General features: G+C 61.7%; 1 protein-coding gene and 1 long non-coding RNA gene across 2 annotated transcripts; both read left to right on the top strand.

Annotated features, from left to right (window-relative positions):
• Nucleotides 1-3480: 3480 nt before the first annotated feature.
• On the top strand, nucleotides 3481-5977 carry ZNF703 (zinc finger protein 703). The gene is made up of 2 exons (XM_033081384.2): nucleotides 3481-3693; nucleotides 4130-5977. Exons 1-2 carry the CDS (start codon nucleotides 3481-3483, stop codon nucleotides 5504-5506), a joined length of 1590 nt encoding a protein of 529 aa, XP_032937275.1. The 3' UTR covers nucleotides 5507-5977.
• A 48-nt stretch (nucleotides 5978-6025) lies between these two features.
• LOC117007952 lies at nucleotides 6026-13299 on the top strand. Its single transcript, XR_004420227.1, has 2 exons — nucleotides 6026-6241; nucleotides 9331-13299. It is a non-coding gene; the product is annotated as an uncharacterized LOC117007952 (long non-coding RNA).
• Nucleotides 13300-14531: the final 1232 nt, after the last annotated feature.

Below are 14531 nucleotides of genomic sequence, written 5' to 3'. Positions count from 1 at the left end.
CTGTCCCTGTCCCTCTGTCCTGCACCCTGTCCCTGTGCCCTGTCCCTCTGTCTTTGCCCTTTGCCCTGTCCCTGTGCCTGTCCCTCTGTCCTGTCCCTGTCCGTTTCCCTCTATCCTGTCCCTATCCCTTTCCCTCTATCCTGTCCCTGTGCCCTGTCCCTCTGTCCTGTCCCTGTCCCTCAGTCCTGTCCCTGTGCACTGTCCCTCTGTCTGTCTTTCTGTCCTGTCCCTGTGCCCTGTCCCTGTGCCCTGTCCCTCTGTCTGTCCCCCTGTCCTTTCTGCCCTGTCCCTCTGCCCTGTCCCTGTCCCTGTCCCTGTCCCTCTGCCCTGTCCCTCTGCCCTGTCCCTGTCCCTGTCCCTCTGTCTGTCCCTCTGTCCTGTCCCTGTCCCTGTGCCCTGTCCCTCTGTCCTGTCCCTGTCCCTCTGTCCTGTCCCTGTCCCTGTCTGTCCCCCTGTTTTTCCCTGAACTCCAGCAGCAATGAGGCAGCAGAGGTTCATTCCAGACTCACAGCCCAGCACAGGAGAGTCACAGCAATTGTCACAGCAATTTAAATTCACATCTGTTCTGATCCCACCCCAGCCTCTCTCCATCCTGCCTGCTCTGCACCCCTTGGCACTCAGGGTGCCCTGGCACAGAAAACTCCCTGCTCAGACTCATCCCAAGTCACTGGAAGATCTTGAAGGCAAACAAAACCCAAATCTCTCCTCGCCAGCCTCGCTCTACAGGTCACAAAGACATCAGAGTCCCTGGGCCTCATTAGGGCCGTGCACGGGAACTCGTCCTTGGCAGAATCAAACTCCTTAATGGCAGCCCAGGTGGGGCAAGCCCTGCTCAGGGATGAAAACATCATCAGTCATCGGTGAAAGTGCTCCCCGAGGCTTCTGGTCTTCTTTGGCTTTGCTTCTATTCCAAATATTTTGCTTTTCCTTTGGTGCTGGTGTTATTTTTGTTGGGCAAGGGTCTCGCTGCTTTTATTTGAACTTGTGCAATGTCTGAGCAGAGAGGGGCTTGTCATGGAGCAGAACTGGACATGGAACAGGGAAGTTTAATGTTCTCCCCTCTGGTTACTGTTCTTGATAAAAACAGGACCCCTGTGGATTTTAGAGCAAAGGATCCAGCCAGGGCTGGGAAGGGGCACCAGCGTGGAGCAAGATTCATCCCCCTGATGAAACTTTAATCCAGCAACCAGCAGCTGATCCAGAAATGGTCTCTGTGGCCATTTCAGGGCAGGATCAGGCGCAGGGCACGACCCGAGGTTGGGGAAGGACAAACAGCCCCAGGGGCACCGCTGCTCCTGCGCTCCCGGCGCTGCTCCTGCCCTCCCTGCGCTGCTCCTGCCCTCCCTGCGCTGCTCCTGCCCTCCCTGCGCTGCTCCTGCCCTCCCTGCGCTGCTCCTGCCCTCCCTGCGCTGCTCCTGCGCTCCCTGCGCTGCTCCTGCCCTCCCTGCGCTGCTTTCCGCACTTGTCCCACCTGATTTTGGGTGAGTGTGGGAAGGCCGTGGTGTTGTTGTTGGCGAACAACTCGAGTGACTTTGAGGAAAGCCTTTTTTTCTGTTTCCTCCTTCCTTGAATGGCTCCTTTGAACGGCAGCGCCTCTCCGCTTACATCCCGCTGTCCGGATTGAATCAATCTTGCGGTCAGCTTTGGGAGAGCGAAAAAAAAAGAGAAGAAAAAAGCCTCACAAAGAGGGGGAATTGACAGGTCTGACCCTGGGTGTGATTGATCGTGGTTGGACAAGCGGGACTGGATGTCAGGCTGCGCTGGGCCGTGCCAGCACTCGCTGGGGAAATCCAGCAAAGCCTTTTTTCCCAGAACCCGGCCTGGAGAGGGGTGGGCACATGAACTTAATAATAGCAACATTGTTGGAACATAAAGCATCTGTCAGGAGTTAATATGATTAATTAGAGGTGTCTGTGTCTCCCCCTTTCCCCTCTCCCTCGCTGGGTTGGCAGGAGGGACCTGAAACACAAATGCAGGGAGGGCAGAGGTGGGGCTGGAACAGGCACCTGGCCCCACATCGCCTCTCTCCAGCCAGAGGCGCTCAGCTCTCATCCCATGCTGGCCCCCACGATTTTATCCTGTCACTTTATCCCCATCCCACCTCCCCTCAAGCCCCAGCAGAGCTCTGACCCCACAGCCTGACGTGCAGGACACAGTCCTGGATTTATCCCTGTGCCTTGGCTCCTCAGGGACAGAGCCTGGCTGAGCTCGGCTGGTTTTTCAGACCCCCACAAAAACGAAGCCCCAGGGGTTTGTGAAATTAATTCAAGGATGTCTGGAAAAGGTAACTAGAAATAGGAAGGTAATTGTTGGAAGTTAATTAGTTGTACAGCAGCCTGCACTGGCACCTGAAGATTTTTAAGACTCAGCAAACCAAAGAAAAGAGAAAATGCCTGGGAAAAAGGAGTTGTAGGTTCATAAGGGAATTGTCACTGTGAGAGCCCTGAGTGAAGGTCAGGTCCCTTCCCCTGGGTGGCACCAGGGCACAGGGCTGGCTGCAGGGCCGGGGCGGTGGCTGGGACAGGCCCGGGGTGCAGGAGCCACTGGCACAGTGGTGCTGAGCTGAGCCGTGCCAGGCTGTGCCAGGCTGATCTTATCTAAACCACACCATGGCAGCAGTGCCACGCCGTGCCAGCTGAGCCATGCCATGATCAGCCAGCCGAGCCGTGCTGTGCCATTCCAAGCTGTGCCACCTCGTGCCAGCTGTGCCAAGGTGTGCCAGCAGTGCCATCCCATGCCATGGTAAACTGTGCCAGCAGTGCCGTGCCAAGCTGTGCTGCGTCATGCCAAGGTGTGCCACCAGCGCTGTGCCACGCCAAGCCGTGCCATACTGTGCCATGTCGTGCCATACCGAGCCATGCCATGCCATGCCATGCCATGCCATACCACGCCGAGCCGTGCCAGCAGCCCCGTGCTATGTCATGCCACACCAAGCTGTGCCATGCCGTGCCACACCGAGCCGTGCCACGGGCCCTGTGCCATGCCGTGCCACACCGAGCCGTGCCAGCGGCCCCGTGCCGTGCCGTGCCACACCGAGCCGAGCCGTGCCAGCGGCCCCGTGCCATGCCGTGCCGCACCGAGCCGTGCCAGCCGCCCCGTGCCATGCCGTGCCACACCGAGCCGTGCCAGCCGCGCCGTGCCGTGCCGCGTCGTGCCCTGCTCGCCGCGCCAGCCGCTGCCGGTGCTCGGGCCGGTGCCGCGGTTCTCCCCCGCGCGGCGGCGCGGGGCGGTGGCGGCGGAGCGGCGGCGGCTCGCCCCCCCCACCGGCGGCTCTCCCCGCCCCGGGGGCCCGGCCGGGCGCGGATTGGTGCGCGGCGCCGGCCCCCTCGGAGCGCGGCCGCCATCGGGGCTATTTGACGTGTCGGTGGGGCCGGGGAAGGGATTCGTCTCGCCGGGGCCGCCGCCGCCGCCGCTCCGCCGCCCGCCCGGCCCGGCCCGGCCCCGCGGAGCCCGGGCACCCCCCCCTTTCCCCCGCCCCAAATGAGCGGCGCTCCCGGCGGGCCCCGGCCGAGGACCCCGCCGAGCCGCGGAGCCGCGGCCGCCCCGTCGCCCCGGCCGCCCCCCGCCGACCCGCTGCGCCAGGCCAGCCGGCTGCCCATCCGCGTCCTGAAGATGCTCAGCGCCCACGGCGGCCACCTCCTGCACCCCGAGTACCTCCAGCCGCTCTCCTCCACGCCCGTCAGCCCCATCGAGGTCAGTGCCCGCTGCCCCCGGCTCCCCTCGGACCCCCGGACCCACGCTCCCGGTTCTCCCGGCCGGGCTCTTCCCAGCCCGGTGCTCCCGGTTCTCCCGGCCGGGCTCTTCCCAGCCCGGTGCTCCCGGCATTCTCGGCTGCCTCTTCCCAGCCCGGTGCTCTCGGCATTCGCGGCCGGCGCTCCCGGTTCTCCGGTCGGGCTCTGCCCTGCCCGGTGTCCCCGTTCTTTCCTTCCCTCGCCGCCGCCGCAGCCGCGCTCCCCCCACCCCTCCCGGTCCCTCTTGTCCCCGGCCGGGCGCGTCCCCCCCGCCCGGTTCCCCCCATCCCCGCGCCCTGGCTCAGCGCCGGGCCCGGCCCCGGGATTTCGGGGGTGGGGGGAGGCCGGTGCGGGGGCGCCGTCGGGGTCCCCCCTGACCGGCTCCGCTCCGCCCGCAGCTGGACGCCAAGAAGAGCCCGCTGGCGCTGCTGGCCCAGACCTGCTCGCAGATCGGGAAGCCCGACCCGCCGCCCTCCTCCAAGCTGAACGCCGTGGCCGCCGCCGCGCCCGCCGCCGACAAGGAGCCCTCCGCCCGCCCCGCCGCGCTGAAGCCGCCGGGCTCCGGGGACGCGCCCGCCGAGGACAAGTCGAGCTTCAAGCCGTACTCGAAAGGCGGCGGGGAGCCCCGCAAGGAGGGCGGCGCGGACAAGGCCGGCTTTCGGGTGCCCAGCGCCGCCTGCCCGCCGTTCCCCCCGCACGCCGCCGCCTCGCCCGGCGGCTCCCGCGGGGCCTCGCCGCAGCACCCCGACCCCAAGGGAAGCGAGGAGAAGAAGGAGCCCGAGGGCGGCAAGCCCAGCCCCGAGGGGACGGGCGGGGCGCTGGGGCGCGGGGCGGTGGAGCCCGGGGCGCACGGCGAGCCCCCTTCGGGCCGCAAGTCGGAGCCCCCCGCGCTGCCGCCCGCCGGCCATGTGGCCCCCGTGTCGCCCTACAAGCCGGGCCACTCCGTCTTCCCCCTGCCGCCCTCCAGCATCGGCTACCACGGCTCCATCGTGGGCGCCTACGCCGGCTACCCGTCCCAGTTCGTGCCCGGGCTGGACCCCACCAAGCCGGGGCTGGTGGGCAGCCAGCTGCCGGGGGCGCTGGGGCTGCCGGGCAAACCGCCCAGCTCCAGCCCGCTCACCGGGGCCTCGCCGCCCTCCTTCATGCAGGGATTATGCCGGGACCCGTATTGCCTGAGCTACCACAGCGCCTCGCACCTGGGCTCCAGCAACTGCTCCAGCTGCGTGCACGACCCCGGCAGCCTCAAGAGCGGATACCCCTTGGTGTACCCCACGCACCCCCTGCACTCGGTGCACACCACGCTCTCCTCCAGCGGCACCCCCAGCCTGCCCGGCCACCCCCTCTACACCTACGGCTTCATGCTGCAGAACGACCCCCTGCCCCACATATGCAACTGGGTGTCTGCCAGCGGACCCTGCGACAAGAGGTTTGCCACCTCGGAGGAGCTGCTCACGCACCTACGGACCCACACGGCCCTGCCGGGGGCCGAGAAACTCTTGGCGGGTTACCCTACCTCCGGGCTGGGCTCCGCGGCCTCCTGCCACCTGCACCTCCCGCCCGCCGCCCCCGGCAGCCCCAGCACGTTACCGGCCTCGCTCTCCTTGAGGAGCCCACACACTTTGGGACTAAACAGGTACCACCCCTACGGCAAGAGCCACTTGCCCACGGCCGGCGCCCTGCCCGTGCCCTCCTTGCCGGCCGCCGGACCTTACTACTCCCCGTACGCGCTCTACGGCCAAAGACTCACGTCAGCCTCGGCTCTGGGATATCAGTAACGCCCGGCTCAGCCCCAGCCCCCGCGCCCTCCGTGGACTCTGTATTTATTACTGTATGTTAGCTTAAAGCTGGGAATATAAGTGCATTATACACCAATGAATCAATGGTATGCAAAAGTCTGTGTCCAAAAAAAAAAGAAAAAAAAAAACAAAAAAACACCCCCAAAAAAAGAGAAAAAAAATCCCCCCTCTTTACTTTGCAGGTGTGGGGCTTTGATTTTTTCCCCTTCTGTTTCTTTGGAATTTTTTTTTTTCCTTCCCCTTCTTAATTTTTCCCCTGAGAAATTCTTGCATGACTCCTGCCACACATGGAAAAGCAAAAAAAAAAAAAGGCATTTTCCTCCTCCTCCCCCTCTGCGTTTATCGCTCTGGGATTCTGTTCTCTGCGTTTGTAACTCGCAGATGTAATTTTTTTTTGTAATTTTTTTCCTTGTTTTTAATCTTTGGGGTTTTCAATTTTTTTTTTCCTTTAAAAATTTTTGGTTTTTTGATTTTTTTTTTAAGAAATTTTTCTTTTATTTCTTTTTTTTTTTTCCTTTTTTGCGCTGTGTCCGGGGCCGGGGGGGCTATGCACGCCAGCCGGGTGATGGTCACCCCAGGCCGTGCTCCCCCCGCAGCCGTGCCCCGCCGGGGGCTGCGGGACCCCGCGTGTCCCCCCCAATCCCGGGGACGGGGCCGGAGGAGCGGCGGGCGCAGCGGCTGGACCGGCGGCCCCGGGCGGGCGGACGAGCCCCGGTAAGTCTGATTTTGTTAATAAACGGCTCTTGGTTGTACCCACGCTCTGGTCTCGTCTCGTCCCTGCCCGGGGGTCCGGCGGGGGCCGCGGGCTCCCAGCACCATCTAGCGGTGGCGGCGGCACCGGGAGCGGCCCCGGAGCCCCGCGGGACCGGCGGCACCGGAGCCCCGGGGAGCGGCGGCACCGGGAGCCCCGGGGAGCGGCGGCACCGGGAGCCCCGCGGGACCGGCGGCACCGGAGTCCCGGGGAGCGGCGGCACCGGGGAGCGGCGGCACCGGGAGCCCCGGGGAGCGGCGGCACCGGAGCCCCGGGGAGCGGCGGCACCGGAGCCCGGCGGGACCGGCACCCCCGAGCCCCGGGTGCGCTCCCGGCGCGGCCCCGCGGGCTCCCCGTCCCCCTCCCCGTGTCGCCGGTGTCCCCACGCGCGGAGGGAAGGTTCGAGAAGGCGTTTGAGCGGGATCAGAGCGGTGTCCCCTTGGGGAGCGGGTGGTCACTCCCTGCCCGGGGTGCAGTTTTGGGGTGGAACTGTGGTAGAGGCAGGTCCTGGCTCTCGCTGTGAGGGGTCCTGACGGCTCCCGTTCCGTCTTTGTGCCGGGAGGAAGGTGATGAACGGCTCTGACTCGGTCTGGCTTCATCCCCGCCGTGCTGGGGGCTCTGCCCGCTCCCTGCCCCAAGGAAAGCACTTTTAGTCCAGCACCGGGACCCCCGGCCAGCCCTGCTCCCCTGCATGCCTCATTGCCCCACACCGCTTATTTCTGTCTGCCTTGCTCCTGTTGCATTTCAGTGAGTCACGCAATTAATCCCTGTTAATTGCCTTCTCGATATTGCTTTATGCCCTGTGTTTAAATTCCTTTGTGTCCTTTGAGCGCTGAGAACAGGGACTACTCTTGCCGAAGGGATTTTTATTTCCCTGCCTGTGCCTCGAGCGTGGCCGCGGGCGTGCGGCTGGAGGGAGGGCCCAGCCGGGGTTTCCCGTGCCAGTGGGAGAGGTTGGTGGTCCAGGGGCCAGCTTGGCTCCCTTCCCAACTCCCCAAGGCTGCGGGAGGCTGTCTGGGGGTCTGTGGCTGCCCCTTGCCCTGCGTGGCCGTGGCTGGGGTCCGGTTGTGGCCGTGGCCGTGGCTGGGGTCCAGTCGTGGCCATGGCCGTGTTGCTCCTTGCAGGTGGGATGTTTGCTGGATGAGGGTCTGGGGTCTGCAGGGCTGGGGCTGGCACAGGGGGCTTTGCTGCGGGTGTGAGCTCTGTGCTGAGGGCACAGCACGGAGGGAGTGCCAGGCCCGGGCTGGTGCAGCACTCCGGTGTCTGCCGTGTCCCTGCGGGAGCTGAGCCCTTGGGCAGTAGATGCTGGCTGTGGAGCGCTTTGGGCAGAGGGCAGAGCATCTCTGGTGTGTTCTCTGCAGTGGTGTTGGGGCACCCAGAGCCCCTGTCCCTCGGGAGCTTCTCCCTGCATGTGGCCCCCACTCCCGCCAGTGATGCCACTCGGTGTTGGCCTCGCTCGGGCACTGCCAGTGCTCATCATAAATCCTGGCTGTGGCTTTGTGATGGGGCCTCTCACAGGTTCCTGCACTGGAATTTTTTCCCACCCATGGCTGGGCACCTCGTGCCACGGGCTGGGAGGACGATGCCGCAGAACCTCGAGGCGTGGTAGCCCTGTGCCAAAACCAGGACACCCAGCGCGGCCGCTCCGGGTGTTGGGGCTGCCAGGGCTGTGCCACATCCCAGCCGTGGAGCAGCCAGGGCACAGGGCGAGGGGCTGCACAGCCCCATCCTGCCACAGCCTCTCCCAGAACTGCAGGGCCCATCCCTGCTCACGGCAAAGCTCCAAATCCTCCCCGTTCCAGGAGGGTCCCTGCTCCAGAACGAGCCCGTGCGCCTTCCCTTCACCCCGCTGGGCTGGATGCTGCTTGGATGGGTCCTGCTGTGCTGGAGGTTCCCTGAGGAATATTTTCCCCCTCCCTAAGGACGGCAGCAGCGGGGCCAGACCATGTAAACACTGCGAGTGTCATCTGATAGCGGCGGCACTGGGGCTGGAGCTGCTGGGGAACGGTTGTGTTGCCAATATATTAAATAATTCCCTGTGTAATGTATGCCCAGGTTATTGCGGAATTCATTTTATAATAAGAGCACTGGGATGCACTTTATTAATCATTCTGTCTAACAACCTGCACTCCACAGTTTCGGTTTGATTTGATTCAATCCTGTCTTTCTGCAAAATATATGGCTGAGTGGGTCGGATAATGTATGGCTTAATTTAGAGTTGTATGGGTTTGAATTACCATTTTCATAATGTGCTGTGCATTAATGTGTTGCATCATTTATACAGAAAAATGTGCAAGGTTTCAAACCTCTCCAGGAGGCAAAAGTCACCTAAAGGGAACACGGGGAGACAGAAAAAAACCTTTTCAAATCCAGCTGGGGCTGGGAGGACCCCGGTGGGTGTCGGACGTGGGGACAGCAGTGTCGGGGCTGCGCTGGTGGCTCCTTTCGCACAGCAGCTCCTCGCCCAGCTCGCCCGGAGCTGCCGGGACCTGCAGCGCTTGACTCGCCGGTGACCCCGGTGCCGGCGCTCGCCGAAGTCGCGCCCACCGTCACTCACCCCGCGCCGCGAGGAAAAAGCTCTGATTATCCAAATACAGTCATTAAAGGGGAAATGTGTTTTTAGGACTGTCAGAGTGATTAATGAGGGTTAGCAATCCTTGCAAATGCACTTGTTTAGTCTAACTGGCAGCCTCTCCTCCGCTATTGATTTATCGTGGCAGTTGCCGGGGCCGCGCTGTGTGTGCGGGGAGCGGGGCTGCGCCGGGACTGTCGGGGCACGGCGAGGGGCCCGGCCGAGCGGCACGGCACGCTCTGCTGTGCCGGAGGCAGCCGAACAAAGGCAACATTATACCCTGTGCCGGGGAAGGAATGACTTGGACGCACACGCCGAGCGCTCCGCGTGCCTTATAAATATCCCCGTCTGTAAAGCCCCGAGCCCAGCTGACCACAGCCACGCTGTCCGCCCAATAAATACGTGAATGAAAGAGCCAGGCCCTATTTTTTCTTGCTGTTTTCCTTCCTCTCCTGCACAAAAATCCCCGATGTCTTCTAGGTGATGCAGAGGTGGCTGCCCGCAGACGTACAAGGCGTTTCAGAGTCCGGAGCGGAGCGCGGCGTCCTCGAGGGCTGGAGCCTGCCCAGGGGTCAGGTCGGGATGCAGAGGCATGGGCCAGAGCAGAGCCGTGGTGGGTGGATGAGAAGTTGCATAAAGCAGCTTTTCTTTCCACGTGAGCACTGGTGGAAGCCACGGAGAACACGGGCTCTGTTCATCCTCAAAGCCAGAGCGGCGTGGACACCTCCTGTCCAGCATCCCCGTGCCCAGCCTGGGTTGGGGTTTGCTTTGGGGCACGCTTGGAGCTGAGAGCAGACCTGGAGGGACAGAGCCGTGCTTGGAGGTGGCTGTGGAGGTGCTGTGCCAGGGCTGGGAGCTGGAGCCCTGCGGGAGGAGCAGCTGGAGCGGTGACACGGAGCGGCCGGGATGGCACCGGGGTGTGGAGCTGCCCCTGGGGTGGCACCATGAGCACAGCCCCAGCAGAGCCCACACTGCCCTGGTGTGGAGTTCACCTCCAGCCACTCCGAGCACAAGTGACAAGAGGTCCTGGATGAGGTGAGTGGAGAAGGGCAAAGACCTCAAGGCGCCAAAGCCAGAAGAGTGTGGGCAAGCACCCGAGGCACTGCAGTGGCTGGGAATGCCACGAATGGGAGTGGACTTTCCTCTGGATAATGGCTGAGGTGCTGCTGCTGCCTCTGCCCTGGCCATGGATTGGTGTGTGGTGCAAATCCTCCAGCAGCAAATCCTCCAGCAGCTCCGGTTCCAGCTCCAGCAGCGATACGCCGACGTCTTCCTCGCCACACCAGGACACCCGGCCTTGGCTGGCCACCAGTGACCCCGTGGGAAGTGCCCAGTGTCACCATGGCTGTGGTTTCCCTCTGCAGTGTCTGACAGCCCAGCACAAACTGACAAACCCCGGTGCTGGGGCTGAGCACGGCGCAGTGTGGCAGCGATCCCGCTCCTTCCTGCAGGCCCGGGTCACAGTTCCCTCTGTTTGTTGTGGTGAATAACTGCAGAGTGCTGCTCCTTACACACAGACATTTCAGCTGAACCTCACGGAGAGCACAGGGGAGGCGCTGAGCTGGCAGCTCCGTGTTCAGAGCAGGCTCCTGGAGCTCAGTCCCAGTGACAGAGATTTGCACAGCCCGGTGTGTTTTCTGAAGGTGTTCGTGGGAATCTCCAGGAGCAGCTTTGCCGTGACTCCATCCCACCTTGCAGCGTGTGCAGGGGGACAGGACAGGAGGATGTGACCCACAGGGAGGTGCCTTTGCCAAAGGTGACAGTGGAACCTGACCCTGTGCTGTCAGAGCTGACCCCGACGGGCTGAGCAGAGCTGGACAGGACACCCGACACTGTGCAGGTGCAATGCGACCTCTTCCAACACCTTGTGCTCCCAAAATTCATGGATCACCCCTCCTGGCCTGGCAAAATTCGGAAGGAGATGAAGGATGCAGCATCCTGGGCATCTGGTGGCTTCTGGGGCTTGGTTGACCCTTCCTGCAGAGACCTCCGTGAGCAGAGAACCAAAACGGCCTTTTCTGTGTCCCTGCAGCTGCAAGGGGCTGTGCCAGTGCCCCCACAGCACTCCAGGGTGCAGCCGTGGCAGAGGGAGACGCTGCTGCACCACAGACGGGACCAGTGGGAGCCTGAGGTCCCAGTGCCACCTCTCCATGAGCAGCTCCTGCAGGAGGGGTGGCTGGGGGCTCTGAGAGTGGATGGGAGAGAGATGGGGACTGTTAAAGGTCTGTCCTGCTGAACCCTCGCTGTCTTCTCTGCACATCCTGGCACCCAAAAGATTTGCTGTGTTTTTCTCTCTGGATGAGAAGGATGGGGCTGCTCATCACCGAGGATGGCGTCCTGGAGCAGAGCTGTAAAAGGGACTCCTTGTTTCTGCTGGAGCAGTGCTGCCTTTGTGGGGTTTTGTTCCCGTTCCCTGCACAGCCCTGGTGACGGTTCCCCTTGGAGGTGAGAAGAGCCATGTTCTGGGCACAATGGAAATGGAGCCTAAAGCCCTTCCTTCCTTCTGGGCTTCCCTCTGGACTGGTTTTGTGTTGGGAACAACTGGGACGGATGGGGCTGGCTGGGTGCCCGCTCCTCTGGCTGCAGAGATGGGCTCTGGCCCCTTTGCTCTGCAGTAATTCCCAAACTTTTCCAAGCTGCTGGCACAGAAATCCTGCAGCACCGGGGCAGCTTGGGGGGTTCCAGCACCAGGACTCGGCATCTCTCACCTGCTCTTTGGGATGACCCCGAGCCCTCCTGGCCGTGGGGGAAGCCCTGGGGGCACTGGGTCGGTCCTGCTGGGTTTGGGGACTGGCTCTGAGCACCAGCACACGCTCCAGGTGAGTTTGGGGGAGATGGGAGGGCAGGGCTGGCAGCTCTGGGGTGTTCTGTGAGAGCTCAGCACCACAACCAGGTCTGGGCACAGCCCCCTGGGCTTTGATCACACCCCAGATTGCCATAAAGCCCACCAGGGCAGGATGGGCTCTGGGGGACAGGAGCGTTCTGTCCGTGGTGCCAGGGATGCTGCTGGCACCCCGGGCTGGCCCTGCTCATCCCTGCTGCCGCTGGGAGCAGCCCTTTCATCTCCGGGGAGGTACAAATGGAGCTGTCAGATGCCATCAGCCCTGCGATATGACAGGTTGTGGGGCCGGGGCCCCTCGAACAGAGCAGCCTTGTCTGTCAGAGCCGCCTGACACTCCCCATAATGGCCAGATGGATGAGACTCTGAAAGTAGGGCCCGGCGCGTTTTCAACTCTATTTTGGGTGAAAACACTTCTTGAAAGATCTTGAAAGGAGCTGGCAGTTTGGTAGTTCAAATGATTAATGAGCACTGGCTCTGCCGGGTGGATTTCTCGCGCCGTGCCAGCAGCTGGGCCGCTCCAGCGGGCCAAGACACGCCGCGCTCCCCCCGCGCCCCCGGCCCCCCTGGCCTTCCCGGAAATGACACCAACGCGACAGGCCCTGCATATGGAAAAAGTTAAATATAAATTACTGCTGAAAGAGGCCTCGCTGAGCGGAGTTAGTTAAAGATGTTTATGGATTCAGAAACACGGGCCTGCATATGTATTTAGGGATGACAAATGTGATTCAATAAGTCAGGAATTTCTCCGTGGGCTGAGGCGGGACCCGCGCGGCGCGGGCGCTGCTCTGGGCTCTCCAGCTCTGGGCCGTAAATCCTGCAGACAGGCTCCTTGTTCCTTCCCGGCCTGCTTGGGATTGATTTTCGCCTTTTCCCTGGATCAGAGCAGGAGATGCTGTGTTTGGGATGTGACAGCTCTGCTCCCTCCATGGGTGTGCCCTGGGGGGGTTTGGGGGGCTTGGGAAAAACCCACTGGATGTTCTGTGGGGTCACAGCACCATCCACACTGCCACCAGTGCCAGTCCCTGAGCTCTCTGTCCCCCCAGAGCTGCTCTGGGAGCAGCCAGACCCTTCAGGAGTGTCAGGAGATTATTAACGACCAACAACTCCAGAACTGCCCGATCGCAAGTTTGGGGTTTGAGCCCCCAATTGTGCAGCTCCCACCCAAACTGCCCCCTGTTCCTGCTGCTCTTGGGGTGCACATCAGGGACCACAACAAACCGAAGCAGGAAACCCCTAAAACAACTCCAGCTGCTGTGGTGGGTGCCCAGCAGGGATGGCAGGTCCTGGCAGGGATGGCAGGTCCTGGCAGGGATGGCAGGGATGCCAGCTTTGGGGTGACAACCCCCAGCAAACCTGCAGCACTGGGCAGTGCAGGAACCAGCCCTTGGCTCCCCTCATCCCACACCTCTGTGAGGCTCAGGGGGAAATGCCTTTGGGGGGTCAGCGCCCGGCCAGGCCTTGGACCCGCATCCACATTCCTTTGTCCTGATTTTATTCGTTAGCAACATTTGGCCTGGATATGGAGACAGCTAATGAGGGACGGAGTTTATTGCAGTTTGATTTTTCTGTTAAAACAATACAATAAAATAAATGCACTTGGAAATCTGGTCTGTGTTTGTACATAGGAGATTTATGGCTCTGAAGGCTTCCAGAGAGACGCAGCCTTTCATTCCCTTCCTTATTGGAACAGATCATGTTGCAGAGTTTAAAGGCCTCTGGAGCTGTGATTTATTTGAAGGGAGAAATAAGGGAAATCCAACTATCTGTTCCCTGGCTCGGATCATCCAGTAACTCCCAGCCAAGGGGACGGATCTGCACCTCCTCCACGGATTTTTTATTTTTTTCCCTCCTGTCGCTTACATTATCCTGCTCTAAATATATCCCCGAACCAGGGGTGACTCCTGACCTGGGCTGCAGCACCTCGCCGAGGTTTTCCCAGCCCTTCCCGGAATCCCACAAATAAATCTCCCTCCTGGAGCCCTGTCCCAGCTCCTCCACGCCGCTGATGGGACGGGACCTGCGTGGGGCAGCTGAGCCTTGATCCAGAGCTGAGCTAAAGGCGAGGATCTGGGGCTTATCTCTGGATTTGGGTTTTAAATTCCTGTCACCTGCTCCTGCTCCCCTCCCTTGCTGCTCTCCCGGGCAGAGAAGAGCAGAGCAGCACAGAACCAGCTCAGGATTTGTGCCTGAAAACCTTTTCCATGAACTTGGAAACTCAGCAGGAAGATGCTGCAGCTCCCACATCCCAGCAGGACCACGCTGCAGGCTGGGGCTGCCTCCCTCCCACCCTCCTGGAGGAAAACAGTGGGTTTTTTCCTGCTCCCCAGGGGTGAAGCACCTGGATGGCTCCGTGCTGCTGTGGTGCAGCCCAGCCCATCCCAGTTACCCCGGTGGATCCCACAGCAGGAGCAAGTGATCACTCCCTGAGCCTAAATCACATTTCTGAAGCATTTGGCGTTCACAGGCTGGAGCTTCATGGGTTCTGGTGCAACTCCTGCTTCTCCCAGGTGTCTCCTGGACTCTTGGGAATGAAGAGTGTTGGTCCCATCAGCACCATCCATCCTTTGGGGCAGAATTCCCTTCTCTGTCGCGACCCATGTGGGTGAGGGAAGGAGTGACCAAGGTTTCCAGCTGGGGAGGGGACCTGGCTGTGACAGCCCCTCTCCCCCTCTGTCCCAGCTCCATGCCAGCTCCTCCAGCCCATGTTTTTGGCGGGCTGTTCCCTCCCCCTGCACACAGACGGGCTCTGTTTGCCATTAGCTTCCCCCTCTGCCCCAGGAGCCGATCCCAGCACTAATTCTCACGCATGTTTCGGGTAAATCTACTTTCTTTCCCGGGA

The sequence above is a fragment of the Catharus ustulatus genome, chromosome 27 (genome assembly GCF_009819885.2).
Source record: "Catharus ustulatus isolate bCatUst1 chromosome 27, bCatUst1.pri.v2, whole genome shotgun sequence".
NCBI classification, from domain to species: domain Eukaryota; kingdom Metazoa; phylum Chordata; class Aves; order Passeriformes; family Turdidae; genus Catharus; species Catharus ustulatus.
Note: the sequence above shows the minus strand (reverse complement) of the source record. Positions and strands in the feature narration are given on the sequence as shown.

Bases quoted from the DNA above. Each gene is read 5' to 3' on its own strand.
- ZNF703 (XM_033081384.2), top strand. From the start codon at position 3,481: ATGAGCGGCGCTCCCGGCGGGCCCCGGCCGAGGACCCCGCCGAGCCGC. The intron at 3,694-4,129 runs GTCAGTGCCCGC...CTCCGCCCGCAG, and splicing joins CGCCCGTCAGCCCCATCGAG to CTGGACGCCAAGAAGAGCCC.